This window comes from Vombatus ursinus, unplaced genomic scaffold (genome assembly GCF_900497805.2).
Source record: "Vombatus ursinus unplaced genomic scaffold, bare-nosed wombat genome assembly UNPS02014785.1, whole genome shotgun sequence".
Taxonomy (NCBI): domain Eukaryota; kingdom Metazoa; phylum Chordata; class Mammalia; order Diprotodontia; family Vombatidae; genus Vombatus; species Vombatus ursinus.
This window is the reverse complement of record NW_020954563.1, coordinates 11,273,574-11,295,491: the sequence shown is the minus strand read 5'-3', so window position 1 is coordinate 11,295,491 and position 21,918 is coordinate 11,273,574. Positions and strand designations below refer to the sequence as shown.

The 21,918-nt window shown below is 40.4% G+C and overlaps 1 protein-coding gene across 3 annotated transcripts in view; it reads left to right on the top strand.

Moving 5' to 3' along the window:
• The window catches only part of CBFA2T2 (CBFA2/RUNX1 translocation partner 2), a 166,973-nt gene that overhangs the window by 101,640 nt on the left and 43,415 nt on the right, over positions 1–21,918 (top strand). For 2 of the 3 annotated variants that reach the window (XM_027867234.1, XM_027867233.1), the window contains one exon: positions 20,781–20,924. In XM_027867234.1, the coding sequence (XP_027723035.1) occupies positions 20,781–20,924 (144 nt within the window). Of the gene's footprint in view, positions 1–16,680; positions 16,760–20,780; positions 20,925–21,918 lie in introns of those variants that run through there. The other variant, XM_027867235.1, reaches the window with a different exon arrangement.

The window sequence follows — 21,918 nt, the reverse complement described above, 5'->3', positions numbered from 1 at the left end:
TAAGTCTTTTGCTAATTTGAAATGCTATTCTTACTGGGGAAAAATATACAAAATTTTAAAATCCCTCTATAATGTAAGACCAGAAGCAGTTATCTGTCTTGCCTTTGACTTTTGGACTGCAATTACTAAAGTTGGAAAGCTGCTATGTTTTATTTCAACTGCATTCTCAGCTGTACTATACATCAGCCCATCAATCTTCTATAATGCCTTCTCATACTTGACTGGACTCGTTAGATTGTAAGCACCATGAAGGCAAGTACAAAGGACTTAGTTTTCCTTTGTGGCAGGACGAAGCTTTGCACACTGGAGGCACACACAGCAAGTGTTTGCTGAATAAATGCATAAATTTAGTGACCATCCTCAGGTGTGCATGTGAAAAATTTGTTTGAAGAATTTTTAGGCAATCTATCAAAGAAGACCTTGGGCAAGTTTCTTCCCCATTTTCTGGGCCTCACTTTCCTTATCTATAAAACAATTCTTCCAAATCTAACAGTTTTGAGTCTGAGTTTTTAATTTGGGTGTGGGGAGTGGAGGGCGGGGTAGGAGTGGAATGTGGAGAACAGTTATTTCAAAAATAGCATAGGAAACTCCATCTGTCAGTGTAGATTGGCCCTGCAACTTACAGCTTTGAAGTGTTGCCTGTGACTCTGATGGGTTAAATGACACGCTTCAGGTCACACAACCATGGCCTGCCTATCAGTGGCAAAACTTGAACCCAGCTAGCTTTTCCTGGCTCTGAGGCTGGGTCCATTTCTCCACAGCTGTCTGTTGGAAATTTTACCAGTCCTAGTTTAATAAGTAAGAATGAAACTTAATTGGCTTTTAATCAGACAAGTGGCATATGGGTCAGCTTGACTGGTCAGTCCTCATTCTGTATGTCTTATCTTCCTAGTGGTCCCTCACTTGTCTTCCTTTCCTTCAGCTTCTCTTTTTTTGGAGCAGGGAGGAGGGGAAGGGAAGAGGACTTGTGATTTCATTTAATATAGAGACCTCCCAGCATGGAAAGTAAACTATAGTTACTTAGAGAATTTCCTGGGCACTGAAAGTTTAAATGACATGTTCATATGGCCAGTATGTCAGAGGTAACACTTGAAGGACAAGTCTTTCTGACTCCAAGACTTGTCTTCTTCTTACTATATTTATTGCCTCTCTTTCAGCTTAAACTGTTGAAATTCTTTATTACATCTGAAGACATTCATGCCTTAGAGTAGTGATTCTTAATGTGGGGTCCATAAACTCTCAGAAGGTCTGTGGATAGATTTTCAGGGGTGGGATTGGACTTGAATGGGGAAAAAATGACATCTTTATTTTTTGAAGTACAAATTTTAAAAAAACCCCAGAATATTAACTCTAAGAAAGTGTTCAGAGGCTTCAACACACTGCCAAAAGTGGGATCGAGGACATACAAAAAAGTTAAGACTTAGAATATAGTTCTCAAAGTTCAACAATTAGAATATAGGACCATTACTGGGGTGTATGGAAAGGGGAATTTTTTATTTAAGTAAAACTGAAGACAGATGTGCCAAAGTTCATTCTAAATGAAGTGCAACAAGGAGCGTAGGTGTTTAATCCAGGTAGGATCTCTCCCTCATTGGAGAGGACACAAATAGACCTCAAGTTAATGGTCAAGTTAAGGTCAGTTCATTGAACACATGTTCACATGCAAGGTCATATGCCTGGCTAATGTGGGTAAAACCAGAATGTAACATAACTCAGAATCATCCAGCCAAGTACATGGATTTATTGAGTTTATAGACCCATCTGGGTGTTAATAGAGGAAGTAGGAGAACCTCAACATGGGTTCTCACCTTCAATTCAGTTCACACATTTCCTCAATACTTAACTATGTGTTTACTTGAGTGCTTGTTGATACAATGCTTGTTGGTTGTGGGTGTCCTGAGGGAGGGTACAGTTGGCCAGTAGGATTCTCATCACTGCCCTCTCCTTCCTACCCCATTTGTCTCTGGATGTTTAATCAACCATGTCTATTATAACAGTTCTCTTTTTTTTTAAAGCCTATGGGCACAATAATGGCCCATACACACAATCCTCTCCTGCTTCATGGAATTTATATTAAACAAAAAGTTATAAATACAATCACAATAGCTCAGAGCCCCCAGTCAGGAAAAATTCCTAATGATTAAGCAGAGGTTTGGCTCTTTACTCTCATTTAAATTTATGTTTATTTCTAGCTGACCCCTGACCTCTTTATGGTTGAGGCAAAAATTCAGGTTCCCTGAAATGTTGGGATAATGAAACAAGTAGAATATGTTGCCATGATTATTAAAAGACAGGCACAGGCAAGGGAAGTTGGTGAAAGAGCAGGCTTTTTTCTTGGAATTTTTGAAGAAGTGGGTACAAATGGTGGCTTCAGCCAGAGTCTTCTGTTCTGAGATGCCTGATAGATCTCCTTTATCTCTTCTGTCTCTAAGTCCTCCTTCCAGTTTCTCCTTTTGTTTCTTGCCCCTTTTCTCCTGAGTATTTCTGGCTCAGCTTGTTAAGTCTTACTTAGGGTTGGGAAGCAAACCTTATTTAATGGTGCTGTTCTGCTGTTGAGGTACTCATTCCTTTCATCAGTCTCTCACAGACTGTGTGTGACTTTACTGGCTCTGGGGCATGACACAATTCCACTTTCATTTAGATTTGTGGTCCTTGGACTTTTTTGTCTCCTAGACCCCTTTGGCAGACTAGTGAAGCCTATGGACCATGTTTCAGAAAGTTTTAGAAAATGAATAAAATAAAGTGCTAAGGATTAAAAAAAAACCAATTATATTGAAATGTAGTTATTGAAATAGTCTTTAAAATTCTCAAAACTTTCTCAAGAATCCTTGATCTAGATAGTCCCAAATAACTTAGAGTTGAATGCTTATTTTCCCTTTGAACTACAAATCTCTAGATGCCACTCAGTTCTCAAATTATACTTGAAGGAGGCTAAAAATTGGTCCTGGCTCTCATGGAGCTTACAGTCTAGTAAGTAAAGTCTGATCAGAAGGGGCTTTACCAAGGAGGTCCATGTAAATATGTCGAATGTGTATGTGCCTGCTGTTAATAACTAGAATTCCATTGAATTGGCAAAACATGGTAGCATTCTGAGTTTAATATTTGCAGCCTGAAAGTGAAACAGCTGTGTGTGGGGGTGGATGGGTATAAATATAGCATCCTTGAGAAGGAAAAGGCCTATGGAGTGAGTGAATTATAAGAGCAAAAGAGCGGATGTCTGCCTTTAATCTGAGATTTTCACTAGCATTTTAAACACATAAACATTCAACCTTGTTGGAAACCATTTTTTAGTGGAGTTTATGTTTGTAACCCAGATAATGTTGTCCTCTGTACATGAAGACAGTCCTAGTGAGTTATATTTCCAGCACTCGGAATGGATTGACACACATCCCCACATTCACATGCAATCCTTTTGCACAGGTTTCTGAGGCAAAGATCACAGCTACTACTAGCCTTTGGAATGGGACAAATCTTTTTGTTCCACATGAGGGTCAGACATGTGGTGTTAGCCTTCAAAAAACTTGCAGACTGGAAAGAAAGAGATGAGAGTATAGGGGACAATGTGAAGGTGTGCAAAATCTAGTTCTCGATAGGATGTGGTATAGCTCATAGAATCCTAGAGTTGGGAGAGCAAGAATTCAATTTAATAAACATTGACTAAGCACTTACTCAGTGCCAGGCACTATGCTAAGTGCTGAGGATGTAAATTTAAAAATGAAAGATCCTTCCCTCAAGAAGTTTACAGTCTAAGTGGGTGAAGACAGTATACCAAAGAAAACTGTAAAGAGGTGGGGGGGGGATGACACAACACATCAGGTATTAAGGGGACAATGATGTTCCCTGGCGTTGGAACAAAGTACAGTTGCTAATAGAAAATAGAGTTACCCAGAAAGTTCTGAACTTTCTATAAAGGAAGATTTGGGGAACATTTTACTGCCCTCCAATTAGAAGGAAAAGACAACTGAGAAGGTATCAAGTATCAAAAATTGTTGTTGTTGTTTTTTTTAGGCAATTGGGGTTAAGTGACTTGCCCAGGGTCCCACAGCAAGTAAGTGTCAAGTGTTTAGTCTGAGGCTGGATCTGAACTCAGTTCTTCCTGACTTCAGGGCCGGTGCTCTATCCTCTGCACCACCTAGCTGCCCCAAGTATCAAAAATTGAATCAGGCTGTGTGGTGGTGAGATTTCAGGTGATGAGTTTATCAACTTATCCTGGGGGGAAACATGATGTTCCATGGAGTTGAAGCCAAGCAGAATCCCCTTCTATACCATCTCTTTATAATAAATGCTCATCTATCTCCTGTTCAAATATTTCTGAGGATTATGAGCCCCTTTTGGAGACAGCTCATTTCACAGTGTTTCTAATGGTGAGCAAGTGTCCTATGACCTTAAAAAGACCTTTAAGAACCCTTATCAAAGCAGTGACCAGTCATGATTCCAGAGCACTCATAATGAAGCCTGCTACCCACAAATGGGGAGATAGACTCAGAGTACAGAATGAGACATCTAGTTTTTGGACATGGCCAATGAGAGAATTTGTTTTGCTTGACTGTTCATATTTGTTACATGGATTTTTATTTTCTTTTTCAGTGGGTAGAGGGGGAGGTGACAGAGATAGGTGGGTGGAGATGAGAGGGAGAGAAGGTAGATTTTTGTTCATTGAAAAAAAATAAGTTGAATCTAGGTGGCCTGCTCTCTAGCTCCTTCCAGGCATGACCTTAACCAATTTCTTTCATACAGATGTGATAATCTATCCCATTTAAAAGGATGCTTGGAAAAGGACATTCCTTAGTGTTCCTTGGCAATGTAGTCTAAGGCTTAACCACTATCACTGAGAGGAAATTCTTCCTTAGATTTAATCTCATTCTAATGCTGCCTGTTTCTTCTCCTTCGTGTTTTAAGTAGAGATGGAGACCACCCCCTTGTATCCTTGAGCACATTCAACCACTCCATGTTCTTCTCCTCCTCTGGACCTAGTTTCTTTTACATTTCCCTCAGTTTTATTTTCTTTAATTATGTTTGTGGCTTTTCTCTTGAACCCTCTCCAAGTTCCCCAGGTCTTTAAAAGTGTGAGGCCTAGACAGAAAAAGTGTTAAGTATAATACAATAGGGCTTTGAAGCTCTCCACCAAATGCCTTATCATGATGCGGAGTGAGCTCAGAACTCTTAAAAGCCAATCCAGAGCATTGAAGTGTCAGCGAGGGGAGGAACTCGTCCACCAGGGGCTGGAATGGCTATGGAAATCTTGGAAGGGGCAGTGTTTGAGCTGACCCTTGAAGAATGAGTTGGATTTGGACAAGTTGAGAAAAAATGGAGATACCATGGGCTAGAAGTAGAGAGGTGGGAAAGAACATGCTATGATGGAATGCTTGTGGGAAGAGAACATAATAAGGCTGCCATTCAGTCAGTCAACAAGTATTAAGCACTTACTGTGTGCTGGGCACTATGGGATACTTAGAAAGGCAAAAACACTAAATCATGTTGACTGACCTCGGAGAGGCCTGTTTTTCAGGGATATATTTATTTACTATATTTTACCTTAAGTCTCAGGAATACTTACATAGAGTCCTCATTTGCCAAGTTGCTAAGCACTTACATCAGAAGAGGAAGTGACCTTGGAGATTTAGTCCATCTCCTTATTTTATGGCTAGGGAAACGGAGTCCTGGAAAGGGAAGGGTCTCGTACAGCCGGCTAGTGGGAACGAATGACTCCCCTGGCAGGGTTCTTTCTGTGTTGAGTTGGGCTTTGTGTCTTAGCAAGTTCAAGCTATTGTGGGTCTGGCCTCCCCAAGAAGGGAAAATGTTAATCCAGTTTAATTTTAAGTCTTTCTATTTCTCAGCTCTTGATGTGAAAAACATTAGCTTGGTGGAGACGTAAAACAGATGGTGTGCCGTTGGAGTAGATAATGCTATTATTCAAAATCAACGTTCGCAGAGCTGGGTGGCATGAATCCATAGATCACGTCTCCTTATTTACCTTATCAGGTTGGGCTATGCTGGGGCAGCTCTTAGCTTGCGTTGAGATTAGCAACAGGGTTCTTACAATGGCAGGCAAATTACAACCTATCCTTTTGAACGTTAGGAAGGAAACAGTTACCCTAACAATGAATGGACAGATTTCTTCTTGGTCATGACTGATGGGTAGCTAGTTAGCTGGTATCTCGAGAGAGTCAGCGCTCAATTCTGACATCTGGATCTACCGCCAGACTTCCCTTCCAGTTAGAAAATTCCTTGTGAATATGTAATCCAGTTTGTGTCTGGGAAAAATGAGGGGTTGTTTGTGTGACAAAGGTGAGAGACGGGCAATGGACAGCCTATGGCTCCCATGGTAACCACATGACATCCAAAATCACAGCTCCAGAGCTCACAGGGACCTTGAAGGCCATTTAGTCTGATGCCATTATTTTACAGATGAGGACACTGAGGTTTAGGATTTGCCCGAGGTCATACAGGTAGTAAGTTTCAGAGGTGTGGCATGTTGCTGAGAGAATGCAAAGAAGGCCCCCAGTATGTTGGATGGGAACTTCATTGTGGCACAGTTACTAGGGAGCACACAGGTGAGAGAGATGCGAGTGGCACCATTTGGGCAGGCATAAACAGGCCATGATCTGCATCTGTGGAAGGAATACTCCCATCGAGATGACAGATTCACTAGACTATTTCTCAGGTGGTTGTTTGGTACAGTGGATAGAGTGCTGGCCTTGGAAGTAGGAAGATCTGAGTTCATATCCTGCCTCAGACACCTAGTAGCCAGATGATCCATGACAAATTGCTTTAAAATCCTTGATTTTTCTCAACTCTAAAATGGGGATGTTGGACTCAGTAGTCTCTGAAGGCCCTTCTAGCTCTTTATCAATCTGTGATCCTGTTAACCCAATACTTTTTCTCCTGCTGCAAGCTTTTTGTGTGTAGATTCTCTCTGTTGAGCCAGTAAAGGGGCAGGTTTGACATCGAGACATGTGATGTGGTTTCAGGCATCTATTGTTGGGGCTGTGAATTTGTACTGCATACATTTGGACAGAGAAGGAAAGGAACACAAGTCCTGGTTTTTTCTGTTCTGCCCCTGTCTCTCCACTCGGAGCCACCCATCTTGCCTGTCGGTGCCTCTGAAACAATCCAGGTTCTGTCGACTTTGTTTAGAAAGATATTTTTATGGTGGGGTTATTATATGATATGATCCATGATAGATCTACATGCGGGATTAGTCTTGTAATAATAACCCTAAAATGATGAGCTGAGTTGTAACAGAGTTCTCTTGTTACTTGGTTTGAATTTGAGTGTGTCTGAAGATCTTGGAATTAAAAACACTTCAAGTAAAATTATTAAATGATGCTGTTAGAACCTAAGTCAGGAGGAGCTGGAAAGCTGCCTAGCTTACTCACTTCCTTCCCACCCCTGCCCCCAACCCTTCCCTGTTTCACGTTCCATACTGGTGATAAATAGCATCACCTTTCAGTCTTTAAGCACTTACTTAGAACGGCTCCCCTTCCTTATCAAGGTTGCTGCCTGTATGGTTTCCACCTTCTTTCACTTGGAATAACGTGTTTTGCTTTTGTATTACAGAACAGTTAACAGGTTACTCCACATTGTGAGAGGTCTCTTGTAACAAAGTAAAACTAATAACACAATGACGTCATCTGAAAGTACTTGCAGCATTTCATATCTGTAGCACCCCACTGCCTCTGCATTTAGAAAAAAAAAATTAACAAAGCTATTTTCCTTCCTACCCTATTGAAAAGAAAAACAGATTTCTTGCAACAAATATGCATAGTCAAGCAAAACAAATTTCTTCAATGCCTATTTGTTTGTGTGTGTGTGTATGTGTGTGTGTGTGTGTGTGTGTGTGTGTGTACACACATTCTGCAACCTAAATCCATTACTAGAGTGTAATTGATAGCCTGTTTCATCATTGGTCCTCTGAAGTCAAGCATGGATGGTCATTGTATTAGTGATAGTTCTTACCTCACAGTAAGATAGTCCAACTTCAAGGTTGTTTGTAGAGTGTTATCACATAAATTGTTCTCCTGCGTCAGGTCTTTTCATCATTCATCAATTTATGAAAGACCTCCAAATTGTTAATTTTTGTAATATTGTTATTATAGTATAAATATTTTTCGGGTACTACCTACTTCATTCTGCATCAGTTCATATGTCTTTTCCGTAGTTGGGGAGAGATAATCACAGGTTTGGGATTCAAAGGCCTCTAGCCAGTCATTGAGCCAGACTTCCTACTGGCCTGGGAGAGAGAAATTAACAGAGATGATAAAAAGCAACAAAGGACTTAAAAATACAAGGTTTGCCACAGAGCCACGTGGACAGCCCCACTTTGTACAGTAGCAAAAATAACTGACTTTTTTACAGTGCTTCACTTTAATAAGCACTTTACACCCATCACCTCAATCATTCTTAACAACTGTGCAAAGGACATAGTGTCAGTATTATTGCCACTTTACAGTTAGGAGAATAGGCTCAGAGGAGAAGTCACACAAGGGATGACCATGAAGTGGCCCAGGGTCACACAGCTATTAAGTGTAGAGCTGGGACTGAACCCAGGTCCTGGGACTCAGAGTCAAGCACAAATTAGACACAAGAAGGTCTCTGGATACTTCAACAGCAACCTTCATGTAAGATGTGGATTAAAGGAATATGGTTAAGGAAATAGAGAAGTGGGGGGGCAGGGAGGTGGGCCAAGTATGTAACAAGGGCAAAGAAAAATATGACCCGTGAAATATAAAAAGACTCAAAGGGAGGCCTCTAACACATGAGGAATCATGGGAGAACACTGACAAGAATCCCAGGATGAGGTGTGGTTGGGTTGTGATCTGCATGGATAGAAGGAATATCCACATCCTTCAATGAGCATTTATTAAGCATCTGTTATATGCCAGCCTCTGTGATAGCTGCTGATTACAAAGATTCAAAAATGAAACAGTTCCTACTCTCAGGAGCTTAAATTCTATCAGGATAGAGAACATGTGTTCTCTATTAAGTATATTAAGAATTATTTTTAAGAATATCCATAATACTAAGAATAAGAATGTCCATAATAATTACTATTAATTAAGAATTAAGAATATCCATAATAAAATTGAGGGAATGCCCATCAATTGAGGAATGGCTGAACAAATTGTGGTATATGAATGTAATGGAATACTATTGTTCCATAAGAAATGATGAGCAGGCAGATTTCAGAAGAAACTGGAAAAAACTTACATGAACTGATGCAAAGTGAAGTGAGCAGAACCCAAGAGAACATTGTATACAGTAACAGCAACGTTGTGCAATGATCAACTATGATTGACTTAGCTCTTCTCCGAAATACAATGATCCAAAACAATTCTAAAAGACTCATGATGGAAAATGCTATCCCCATCCAGAGAAAGAACTATAGAAATTGAATACAGATTGAAGCATACTATTTTCACCTTTTTGTTGTTTTTTTGTTTTTTGTGGCTTTTTCCTTTTGTTCTGTTTCTTCTTTCACAACATGACTAATGTGGAAATGTATTTACATGACTGCACATGCATAACCTATATCAGATTGCTTACCATCTTGGGGAGAGAGAAAGAAAAAATTTGAAACTCTAAATCTTATTAAAAAATGAATGCTGAAAACTATCTTTACATGTAATTGGAAAATACTATTTACCAAAAAAAAGAAAAAAGTATCCATAATAAAGACAAGATAAATACATGATAATAGGGAGGGGAAGGTGTCAAAAAAGGATCTGTGTATAAAGGGTGGTGCTTGGGCTGAGTCTTGCAAAAAGTAACATTCTACAAGATCACACATGTCTTAAAGGAAAGGAAGGACCCAAACCCTGAATCTCCCAATACAACCCTCTTCCCATTTTACCCCACTGTCCTTGGGTAACTTCTGGGAAGAGGGCTTCATGTTAATTTCTGTTTCTTCAGCTATAAGGAACCATAGATGGGTTTACTGTGATTCATCCTGTGTCTTTGCCACTATGTCTGGTATACAAAGTGTTCACGAGAAAAGTCACACGCATGGACGACTAACTATTCCATCCATTTACACTCTCGTCCAAGTGGCTCATTCTTTCTGCCTCCCAGGGGAGGGTCACCTGGTGCTCCCAGGCTTCTCTCTTGTGGTTTGCCCTTGGAGAAGGGGTTTCCCACAGTACTCTGTAATAGCCTATTACTTCCTTTTCCATTCACCACAAATATCTCCTGCCTCGTCAGGGTAAAGAAAATGAAGGTCTAGGGAAGCTATAGGATTCAACTTCCTTCCACCATTGAACTCTGCAACTCTTTGATTTTCAGTGTCCCATAGTCAGCCTTAAGTGAGGCTGTGGTCAAGGGAGAGGGGTCTGCACATTCATTTCCATTTTACCCATTCTAAAAGTGAACTCCAGAAGGGTTTAAAGGCTGCTGGACTTCCTAATGTCTAGATTACCTTCTCCCTCCACTGTTACTCACTCCCCTCTTTAACACCTTAAAATTGAATGTCAGTGTAGTCAATTAACTGATGTAGTAACTGTTTACATTTTAATTAATTCCAACTCCAGAAATACAACAGCGATTTGATATCAGTTCTATATGTGCAAGAGTATGATTATTCTTGTGGTATGTATTGTATCCACCTTCCCTCTTTTGTAAGAGGACTCCTGAAATTAAACTGTATGGTAGTCTCTTCTACTCTCATCCCTTCAAGGGACCCCCCATCACCTGTGAAAAGATGTGACTGTGCTGCTCTTTCTCTCTCTCGTGAGAGTCAGAGGACTGTAACTGGAAGGGGCCTTTAGGATCCTCTAGTCCAGTGGTTCTCAGATTTTTTTTGATCCCAAGACCCTTTTACACTCTTAAAAATTATTTTTTTATTCTTTTTTTAAAAAAATTTTGTCTTTAGTTTTCAGCATTCACTTCTATAAGATTTTGAGTTCTGATTTTTCTACCCCTCCCTTCTATCCCCTCTCCCCAAGACAGTGTGCAGTCTCATATATAGGCTAAACATGTACAATCATATTAAACATATTTCCACATTAGTCATGTTGTAAAGAATTAGAACCACTCTTAAAAATCATTGAGGACTTGCTAAAGAGCTTTTGTTTATGTGTGTTGTGTCTATCAATATTTGCCATGTTTGAAATGAAAACTGATAACATTTTAAAATGCTTAATTCATTTAAAATAATAATGAATCCATTACATTTTAACATAAGTAACATTTTAAAAATAAAAGTAACTATATTTTCCAAAGACAAAAAAAATTGTGAGAAGAGTAGAATTGTTTTACATATTTTTGCAAATCTCTTTAATATCTGGCTTAATAGAAGATCGCTAAATTCTCTTATGTCCTTTTGCATTCAGTCTGCTGTGATTAGGTGTTTTGTTTCAAATATATGAAGAAAATTCAGCCTTATACAGATATGTGGTTGGGGAGGAGTATTTTAATAGACAAATAATCTTATTGTTAATAATATAATTTTACCTCACAGACCCCCCTGAAAGGGTCACCTACGTGGCCCATTCAGTAGAGCGCTGGGCCCGCAGTAAGGAAGATCCGAGTTCAAATCCAGTCTCAGACACTTAGTAGTTGTGTGACCCTGAGCAAGTCATTTAACCTGTTTGTCTTAGTTTCCTCAACAGTGAACTGGAGATAATAATAGAGACAGACAGACAGACAGAGTCAGAGAGAGACAGAGAGATCTTGCTTAAGGTCACATGTCTAGTCAGAACTGGAGAGGGAACTCTATCATGGTCTCCCAGTTCCCAACCTTATCGTGATTGGTTTTGTGTAAAACTTGGGAATTGCCACATAACGGCCCATCGAGTTCTCCAGGACACTTCCCATTGCTGCTCAAGATTCTGACCTGGGGAAACTGTGCTTATGGGAATTTTTCATCTGGAGTCATGTTTGGTGAAGTCTCAGAAGAAAATGTTGGCAGTCTATAGAGATTTTTGAGGTTATTCCAGTATTCTGCATTTAATAAATATTTGAAATATTAAATATTTTGGGTTTTAGATTGAGCCTTGTTTTCAGGTCCCTTCAAGTACTGAACTCTCACCCACCATAATCCCTGTCATCATTGCTGGGATAATGGATCACTCAGAGTCTGAGGGTTAAAATATTCAGCTCCTTTCACAAAAACATAAACCAACAATCCCTAGGTATAAAGTAATCCACAAGATGACAAAGGGCAGGCGAGGAAGGTAAAAGCCACTGGCAAGGAAATTCGTTGGAGTCTCAGAATTTCCCCCCCCCCAACACCCTAAAACTTTTTATATTCTCCTTGCCCAGAGGACCCACAGCTGGGTCCCAATTAGTCCACCTGAGGTCTGAATTAACTCAAACTGCCCTAGTCTGCTCCATGAGTCTTTGCTCATCCCAACACTGATTGGTGTTGTAGGATTGTGGGGGTTTCCTTAAGACTCCTCAGGTCCATGAGTGTCCAGGCCCCATGACATGAAGAAATGAATAGAATGTAGAGGTGAGTTACAAAGAGTAGCCAGGAGAGGTCCAGGATGCCACCAGTAGATAGACCCCTTTCCATATGTTTTAACTGTGACTGAGTTTCTTTAAAATAAAGATTGCTTTAGCTTCCAAGTATGTTTGGTAAAAAAAAAAAAAAAAAAAGTCTTATCTCATACTTCTCCCTTCTCACCCACTAATTGGGGGGGGCCCTATAACGTTGGACTAAGGTTCCATTCAACTATCTCTGTGATTTTAGACTCCATCAGTAGCCATAGCAATTCAAAGCTGGAGTGTAACAGGGGGCCACCATTGGACTCAGGTGACCTGGGTTTGAATCCCAGCTCATCATTACTGATTGTATATCCCCAGAGAAGTCCATCTAGTTAAGTAAGCTTTGCATGGTAAAATTAATCCAGTCCAACCATGACTCTGTATATTCATGAATTTGTCAGGACATATTATGGACATTTTGTTAATCTTTCCAGCCTAGTGGTTGCAGAGATATTTATAATCTGAATAACTGATTACAGGGTGGTCCAGGGGTCAATGACTGGGATCTCATGCTTAGTAACTACTTGGTGTCTTGGTGGTGGCAATGGGTAGTGTGGGAGATAGTGTCAGGAAGAACTGTGTTTGAATTCAGTTTCAAAGACTTACTGGCAGTGGGATCCTAGCAGGGGTGTTTGGGAGCCAGCTCCAACTCTGAGAGCCTGATAAATTTTCAATGTGAACATTTACACTTCACAAATAGACATTAAGAAAGTGTTAACACTCAGTTGGGTATGGAAATCTATCTTACCCTACAGGAAAATGGGGGGGGGGGGGGGAAGGGGATAAGAGGGGGATGAAAGAAGGGAGGGCAGATTGGGGGAGGGGGTAATCAGAAGCAAACACTTCTGAGGAGGGACAGGGTCAAAAGAGATAATAGAATAAAGGAGAGGCAGGATAGGATAAAGGGAAATATAGCTAGTTTTTCACAACATTTCTACTGTGGAAGTGTTTTGCATGACTGCACATGTATAACCTATATCAAGTTGCTTGCCTTCTCAATGAGGGTGGGGAGGGAGGGAGAAAATTTGGAACCCAAAGTTTTAAAAATAAACGTTAAAAATTGTTTTCGGGAAATAAGATATACAGGCAATGGGGTATAGAAATCTATCCTGCCCCATAGGAAAAGAGAAGGGGAAGGGGATAAGAGAAGCAGGGGGAGACAGAAGGGAGGGCAGATTAGGGGAAGGGGTATTCAGAATGCATGCCATCTTGGGGTAGGGGGAAGGACGAGATGGGGAGAAAATTTAGAACTCAAAATCTTGTAGAAGAGAATGTTGAAAACTAAAAATAAATTAATGAAATAGAAAAAAAAGAAATACAAAAAAATTTAAAAAAGGAAAGTGTTAATGCATATTAAACTTAAGTGTGTATATATATGTATATATGTATGTGTATGTGTGTATATGTGTGTATATATATATATTTACACACACACATCTGTAGATAGGTAGATAGATGTAAATAATTTTTTCCAGAGAGTTCTGTTAAACATTTGCCAATACAGCCCTGGACTCCAGGCACTTAACTTTGCTCAGCCTCAGTTTCCTCATCTGTAAAAGGAACTAATAGCATAATACCTAATAGTGTTATTGTGAGGATCAAATGAAATTATGTGTGTAAAGCATTTTGCAAACCTTAAAGTACTCTGTCGATACTAGCTATAATTATTAATTTTATCTTATTTTTATGGATACCTTTTGGTTTTACTACACATTCATTTCCAAATATATCCCTTTCCCCTACCCCATTCCCTCTCCAGTGAGCCATTCCTTGTAATAAACATTTTATAAGCATGTTTTTAATGGCAGTTTAAGATGGGGTTCTGTAGCAAATTAATAACTCCACATTGAGTTTTACAAACCACTTTCCTCATGACACCCCTGTGATATAAGTAGTGCAGCTATTTCTGTCTGTCTCCATTTTACAAATGAAGAAACTGAGACTCAGAAAGGTGAGGTAGCCAGTAGATGTTGGAGCCTGAACAGTATCATAACCAGCTAAAGCTCTGCTTTGAGTTCCCAACCAGGTCCCCTTTTCTTGCTGCAGCCCCAGAAAGGGTGCTCTGGCCCTGGAAGTCTCAGTAGACCTATGGCCCTCAGGTCTGGGCCTCTATTCCAACAGAGGAGCCTTCTGATTAACGAGGGGTCTTCCACGTAGGTGTTCATTAGGTATCTATGAAACTGAAGTTTTCCCCTTTTCTTTCATTTCTCCAGAATCAGACTTATCCTCAGTCTGTGTCATTTGGATTTGTTAAAAGTGAGTGACAGTAACTTAGCACTGGTTTTTATTTTTTGTACCCAGTATCATCTGAGACTAAAATGAAGTGGGCCATAGGTGCAAGTACTGACCTTTCATTTTACAAATAAGGAAACTAAGGCTTTGAAAAGCCATGATTTGCCTAGGGTCATTAGGAAGTGGTGGCACTATGGCCCTATGCAAGGACACCAAATCCGGTCGCTTTCTCCTAATCTACCTCCAGGAGCTCCTGGCCCAAGTGGAGAATGTCAGGTAAACCAACAGGACAGAACCAGAAGATTTAGGTAGGAATTCAAAACACATTGACAATAATCATGAAATCAGTATCACAGGCTCAAGGGTTGTTAAGGACCACAAATGCCATCTGGTCAAACCCAGACCAGAAAAAGAAATCTCTATCAATTGTCAGTAAGTCAACAAGCATTTCCTAAGTATCTACTATGTCCCTCGCTTCTCTGATCCCTACTGGCTGTGTGACCCTGGACCAGTCACTTGACCTCTCAGCAACTCTAAAGCTATTAATTACACAAAAGATGCTGGTGCAGATTGTTATGGAGAGTGTACTCGTCTAGGAGCTCATTTTGCCAATAAAACCACGGGTGTAGTCCCTATCACCACCACTGAGTTTCAGGTGTTTCTGCTCAGATCTACAACATTCATTACAAGCAACTGTTTGCCCAGCCTTTCCTTGAAGCCCTGGAGTGAAAGATGAACCCTTACCTTCCCAGGCAGTCTGTATCCTGCTTTTACAAGTCTTAGCTTGTCCTGCATCAGCCGTAAGTCTGTCTCCCTCTGTGACTTCCATCCATTCCTCCTGGTGTGGTCCTCTAGGGCCAAACAGAATAAAAGCAGTCCGTCTTCAGTAGAACAACCCATCAGGTACTACTACAAGATAAGGTATTGGAAGGTTTAATGCCTCCTCTTCCTGATAAATCTCCTTTAGCATGTTGTCAAAAAACACACTGAACTGCTTTTAAAAAATTGTGTATTCTTTGTTATAAGGGATTTTTCTAGAAAGGGATTTTTCTAATAATAAGGAAAATTTGAGAAATTCAAGAAAAAGGGAAGAATATTTTGGGACATGAAGGTGATATCAATAAAAAAAATATTTTTGCACTAGGAAATATGTAGCATTTGTATGCCACAGATCTTGGCCCCTGGGGTTCTCGCAGTTTAGGAGGGGATGGCACAAATTGTAAGGAACAGTGTCACCTGATTGACAAGTGAATTACATATTTGTAAAATGAAGTGCTTCTGGAGGTCTGCTAAGAGTTTGAAGAGAGATGAAAGGAGAAATCGTCCAAGATGCCTGTAACTAAGTCGATTGGAGAGGGATAAAGACAATGTGTCCCTGGGTTTGCTCGGGACGTGGAGGCCATAAAGAGGTGAATACCAGTGTCTAGTTAGTTTCCTGGAAGTGATGAAGCATTTAAGCCAAACTGAATAAATTCCCTACTTGTAATTTTTTCTTAAAGAGTAGTCACTGTTATGTTTTTTATACATTAAAAAAGTCTTATTGATGCCTTTTTTATTTCTTTTTTTTCTCTTTTTTTAGCATAGTTCTTGGCACATAGTAAGCATTTAAATTATTGATTTAAAGTTGATTGATAAAATCATGACTACATCAATAAAATTATTGATTAATGAATGCTTATCTTTTATACCATGTTCATTTCAAACTTGGATCCTGTCCCCCACCCTTTGTAACAAAGGAAAACAGTTAAGCAAAACTAAATAACAAAATGACTGATGGCATATGCTCCCATGGTCCACCACCCTTCTGAAAGGAGGGGAGTGTGTTTTGTGTTCTATTCTGAAGGATCAAAATGGGTGGTTATAATTAATCTGAGTTCAACTGCCTTTCGGTATTCAGCGTTTATGTTATTGTAGCCATTGCATATGTTTTTCTCCTAGTTCAGCCCCACCTTGCTCAGGGTTACAGGACCAGGATGTGTGAGAGATCTTCCTGAATGGGATTCTTGTGATCCCCTACACCAAGAAGCCCCTCATTCATCTCTAGGTAGATAAAGCTATATTCACTTTATTCATGTATGTATGAATATGATGCTTTTGAGCCTGAAAGATGATTCTTCTGTTTTATTTACTGTCAGATGTAGTTAATGTGGTTTGTTTCATTTTTTTGTTTGTTTTTTTTTGGTAGAGCTGTCCCTTATTTTTCTTTCAATGATGTTATTAGTATCTTCTGGGATTATTTTAACCACCTAAATTTCATCCTGTAAATCCTGCCACCTTTATTTTTAATTCTTGTTACAAGGCATGACTTACTGGGAGGGATGTATTTGGAAATGAGGGTGTTAAAACAAAAATCAATTTAAAAAAATTTTTAAGTGCTTTCACAGTTAGTATCTCCTTTGTCCCTTATAGCACTGCTGTGGGGGTAAGCAGGCCAGATGGCATTATCCCCATTAGACAGATGAGCAAACTGAGTGGGGTTAAGAGGTTAACCTCAAGGTCATATCCAGACCAGTGGCTGAGCCAGGTCTAGAACTTGGGCCTCCTTGCTCCCAATCTGGTGCTCTTTTCATTATAGTGTGTATTGGAGATTAATTTTTTTTGCTGTCTTATCTGCTGGTGAAAGCTTGTGGCCAGTGGAAAGTCACGTGGCGAGGCTTTGATTCATCAGCCTGGCAGCTGGTGTGGCAGATCCATCAGAAAGGAACTGAAGATTTCAGTCCCCTACATTTGGGCTGCTCGGGATTTTTCCTTCTGCCAAGCCCTGAATGTGAAAATGTGTCCAACTGCTAAGCTCTCCTCAGGCCCTTGGCGCCGGCGTGGGGAAGGCAGGTGGTCTTAGGAAAGGATCCCTTTAGGTTGCTGCACAGCGCACACAACACTGAACAGTGTGAGACAACTGTCAGTTCCTTCCTTCCCTTCTCCCCCTCCTCAGCAAAGCTGGGTCGCAGATGGATGAGCTGGAAACATGTCAACCCTTCTCTGAAGGGCACAGCAAGAGCACAGTCCCAGGGAAAGGCACCAGCTCCATCATTTGGCTAATCTGTTTGGCCCGAGGAGAAAGCGTCCTGCGAGCAGGAGAGGATTGGGAAGGGCTGGTTGGCCTGTCTGTTATCACCTTCCCTGGCCAGACTGGCCTCTCTCTGGCTTCCAAAGTGGCCAGCAGGCTTCTCCCCCGGGAACTTGGAAAGTTTGATGTTAAGTATCCTTCCTTGCATATGTCTCTAAAGGGTAAACATTTTTGAAGGGAAAAATGTGAAGTCTAAGGTAGACAGCTTTATTTTCTCATTGTTAAGAACTGACATTTATATAGTACTTTAAAGTTTGCAAAGCACTTTTAATGACATTTCATTTGGGCTTTGCTACAAACCACGTGAAGTACTCTGACCCCATTTTACAGATGATGAAAAAGACTAGGAGTTTAAATGGCTTTTCTTATAAGAGAAGGAAGTGTAATGTAGTTGGATAGAAAGTACTGGAGATAGAGTCACAGGGGCCTCGCCCTGGAAGTGGAAGGGACCTCTTAAGCCAACTCCTTCATTTTAGAGATGAGTAAACTGAGGCCGTGGGAGTTAAATTATTTCCCCATGTCCATAGAGGCAGGAAGCATTGCAGGTTGATTAATTGATTGACCAATGGAGTTGGTCCACAGTACCTCAAAGGGGCTGTAGCAATTGAAATTGAGGTAAACGGAGATACAAAATTACAATTCCAAGCACAGTTTATTAGCAAAGTGTGAATTTGCCAATAAATAGGGTCTCAGCCTCTTCATCAATAGCTAAGACCCCAAGGTAGGGCTTTAGAGATCATTTTAATAGACAAAGGAGGAGCATTCATAGTGAAAGGTTAGCATTATAGATGGGAAAACACCATGTTTGGCTGGAGATCGTGTATGAGAGGAGATGGGGTAACAACACCTCCCCACCCCGCCTTCCGTCTGGTTGCTGATTGATTGTGTCCACCTGTAAGGTTAGTTAATGGTACATGGATAACAAACCAGACTTCCTTGAAGGGTGACTAGTGGGATAGAGAGAACAGTTTTCTTTGACATAAGAATAGACCGTTGATTTCACAAAAAAACTGAACCTATAAACTTGGAGAGAGACAAGGAATAATTTACAGAAAAGCTGAACTTCTAAACTTAACCTGGAGACAATAAAACATGACTAAGCCAGTTACACAAATGTCAGTGATAATATACAATGAAATCAATTCTAAAGTAGAGTCAGTTTGATTTTTTTCAGGGCCTAGGTTCTAAGGCCTTCTCAGACTCTTTCACACCTGTGTGTGACCCTTGACAAATTACTAAACTTTTCTTCATCTCAAGTCCCTCATCTGTAAAATGGGGATAAAAATACCCGCAATTCCTACCATATAGGGTTGTTAGGCTTAAGCAATAATGGTATTGTTCAATATGCATCGATAACATATGCAAAAGGTTTTGCAAACCTGAAATCACTGTGTAAGCTTTAATAGTCATCATCCTCTGTTCCAGGTTAGCTCTTCAAGTGTTGGTCCAGCTCTAGGGAGAAGAAACCTTCAGACTGAGCCTGACCTTTGACCCTGTTTCTTTATTTCTAAATTGCAGTAAATATGAAATGGAATCATGGCAAGATCAGTAGGATACATAATTGAAGAACGTTTTGTTCCCAGGAGACAGGCGTAGTTCAGTTTTCAGGTGGTGAAAGAATTAGATTTGACCTAATTATCAACTAAAGTAAATGACTGATTCTTCAATAAGAAAGAAATTTCTTTTTGAAACCATCAGGGCTTGGAATCCGGCTACTCTTCCCTTCTCTGTGAGTCAATAGAATCAGGTTTATATTCATTCAGACCAAATTCCACCACAGTCATGTGAAGCTTGTCTGGCTTTCCCTCCTGCCATCCTCTCCTGTCCAGGCCTTCGGTGATTTCAGGCAGCTGCTATAAATCACCCCAGAGGGAGATGCGACCTCTGCTCAGTCTGGACAGTTCATTGAAATTTATAAACGAGCTTCATGATGGGGAGTGTTCTCTAACAATCTGATGGTGTGCCATTCCTATTGCATGCTAGGAAGCTTGAGGAGTGTGATCATGAGTGTGTGTGTGTGTGTGTGTGTGTATATGTGTGTGTGTGTGATGGGTTTGAGGAGCTGGGTATATATATATGTGTATATATATATATATATACATGTGTGTGTGTGTGTGTATATATATTTGTGTGTGAGATGGGTTTGGGGAGCTGGGTATATATATGTGTGTATATATATATATATACACGTGTGTGTGTGTGTGTATATATATATATATATTTGTGTGTGTGTGGTATGTCTGTCTGTCTGTGATGGATTTGGGGAGCTGAATTTCTAGAGACATTTCCATCCTTAGCTCATTTCAAGTTGATGAACCTGTTTTTTCTTCTGTAAAATAGTGTTACCAGCTGCCCCTTCACCCAGGAGTAAATGTTTAACAACCCACTATCCAAAACACACTCTTAAGTTTAATCTGCATTATTACCATTTTCTTCATCTCTCTCTTATGTCTAGGCCATCAACAAAATAATAAATCAAGCCCTGACTTGTAGCGTTTGCAGGTGTCTGAAGTCCAAATGCTCACACTGAAAATTTAACAATTGGCTTTTGTGAGAGCAGTGTCCGGCCGGCTCCTGCACACCTTTGACATTACCCATCTTGAAGGGTTATTGGGAATGAATGAAATGCCATCTCTGAAGCTTTCTAGTTAGGCTTTTAGAGAACATTACAGAGTCCAGTTCCATTATCAGTGGTAAAGAGGAAATGCTTCAGGTCTGAAATCCAGAAGACTCGAGTTTTAGTCCCTCTGCTGCAAACTCGCTGTGTGACTTTGGAGGAGTTATTTTCCCCCTCTGAGCCTCAGCCTCCTCATATTTAAAGACGGGAGGGAGACGTTGGATTGTATAGCCTCTCGGGTCTTCTCCAATTCTAAAAGCCTTTGTTAGAATGTTATGAATTTTGCTATTTCCCAGAGCTGCCTTTTGTAGCTCACTGTATAACATGTCTCACCTGTGAGAGTCCACCTGTTGACATAAGTATCCCTTTTCGTCTTCACAGTTGCTAGTGAGAAGAGGGTGCCAGCGATGCCTGGATCCCCCGTGGAAGCGAAAATACAGTCAAGATCTTCGCCTCCCACCATGCCTCCACGGCCACCCATCAACCCTGGCGGGCCCCGCCCGGGCTCCTTCACCCCTACAGCATGTGAGATTGCCTGCCCTAATTTTCAGCACTTGCCTGATTTGGTTTAATGCAACATTTAGGAGATAAGGGATGATGGGGCAACCCTGGTGTTTCCTTTTCTCACCCACATGAGACACTTTCTCTACCCAGGAGATCAGATAAGGATAGGAACAGGACCTCTGCTCTCATTAGGATAGGGAATTCCCTTTATCGATGTAAGATGCTGACTTTTTCTTTTCTTTTCTTTTTTTTTTTTTTTGCAACTTTATACTCTCAGGGCAGAAGTTCTTACTAACTGTGGGAGGGAGGACTTCCCTTTGATAATCTAGTGAATCTGATAGACCCCTTGTCAAAGTAATGTTTTTAAAGGCATAGGATTGGGGCAGGTAGGTGGTGAAGTAGATAGAGCACCAGCCCTGGAGTCAGGAGGATCTGAGTTCAAATCCAGCCTCAGACACATAATACTTACTAGCTGTGTGACCCTGGGCAAGTCACATAACCCCATTGCCTAACCAAAAAAATAAATAAATAAACGCATAGGATTACCAAGGAAACCAGTTATATTGAGATTCATTGTCAGATTTTTTTTTTTAAAAAAACAAGCTTCTAAGACCCAGCACTTGAGATGTTAAGGGCATTCAGCTTGTAGGTGTCAGAGGTATAATTTGAACTTGGGTCTTCCTGATTTAGAAGTCAGCTCGCTGTCTGCTGTGCTCCCTCTCAGACCTTGCCTAATCCAGGTTGTTTCTGAACCTGGTGCTCTGTTTGGGTTTCCCACGCTATTTTTGCCTGAGGAATTTTGTGGTTCTTTTTTGAGTGGAGTTAAAATGGCCAATTTAAATGATTATCTTGGATTTTCAAAATGCTTAGGACTCCAAATATTCCCTTCCTAATTTTATTGGAATTTTAGGGCAATTTCCAAAATGCCAGCTTGACTATCACCAGATGCTGGTGTTTTTTTTTCCCATGTGAGGACACATTAGAAGCAGCTCTTTGTGGAATGGGATAGCGTGTC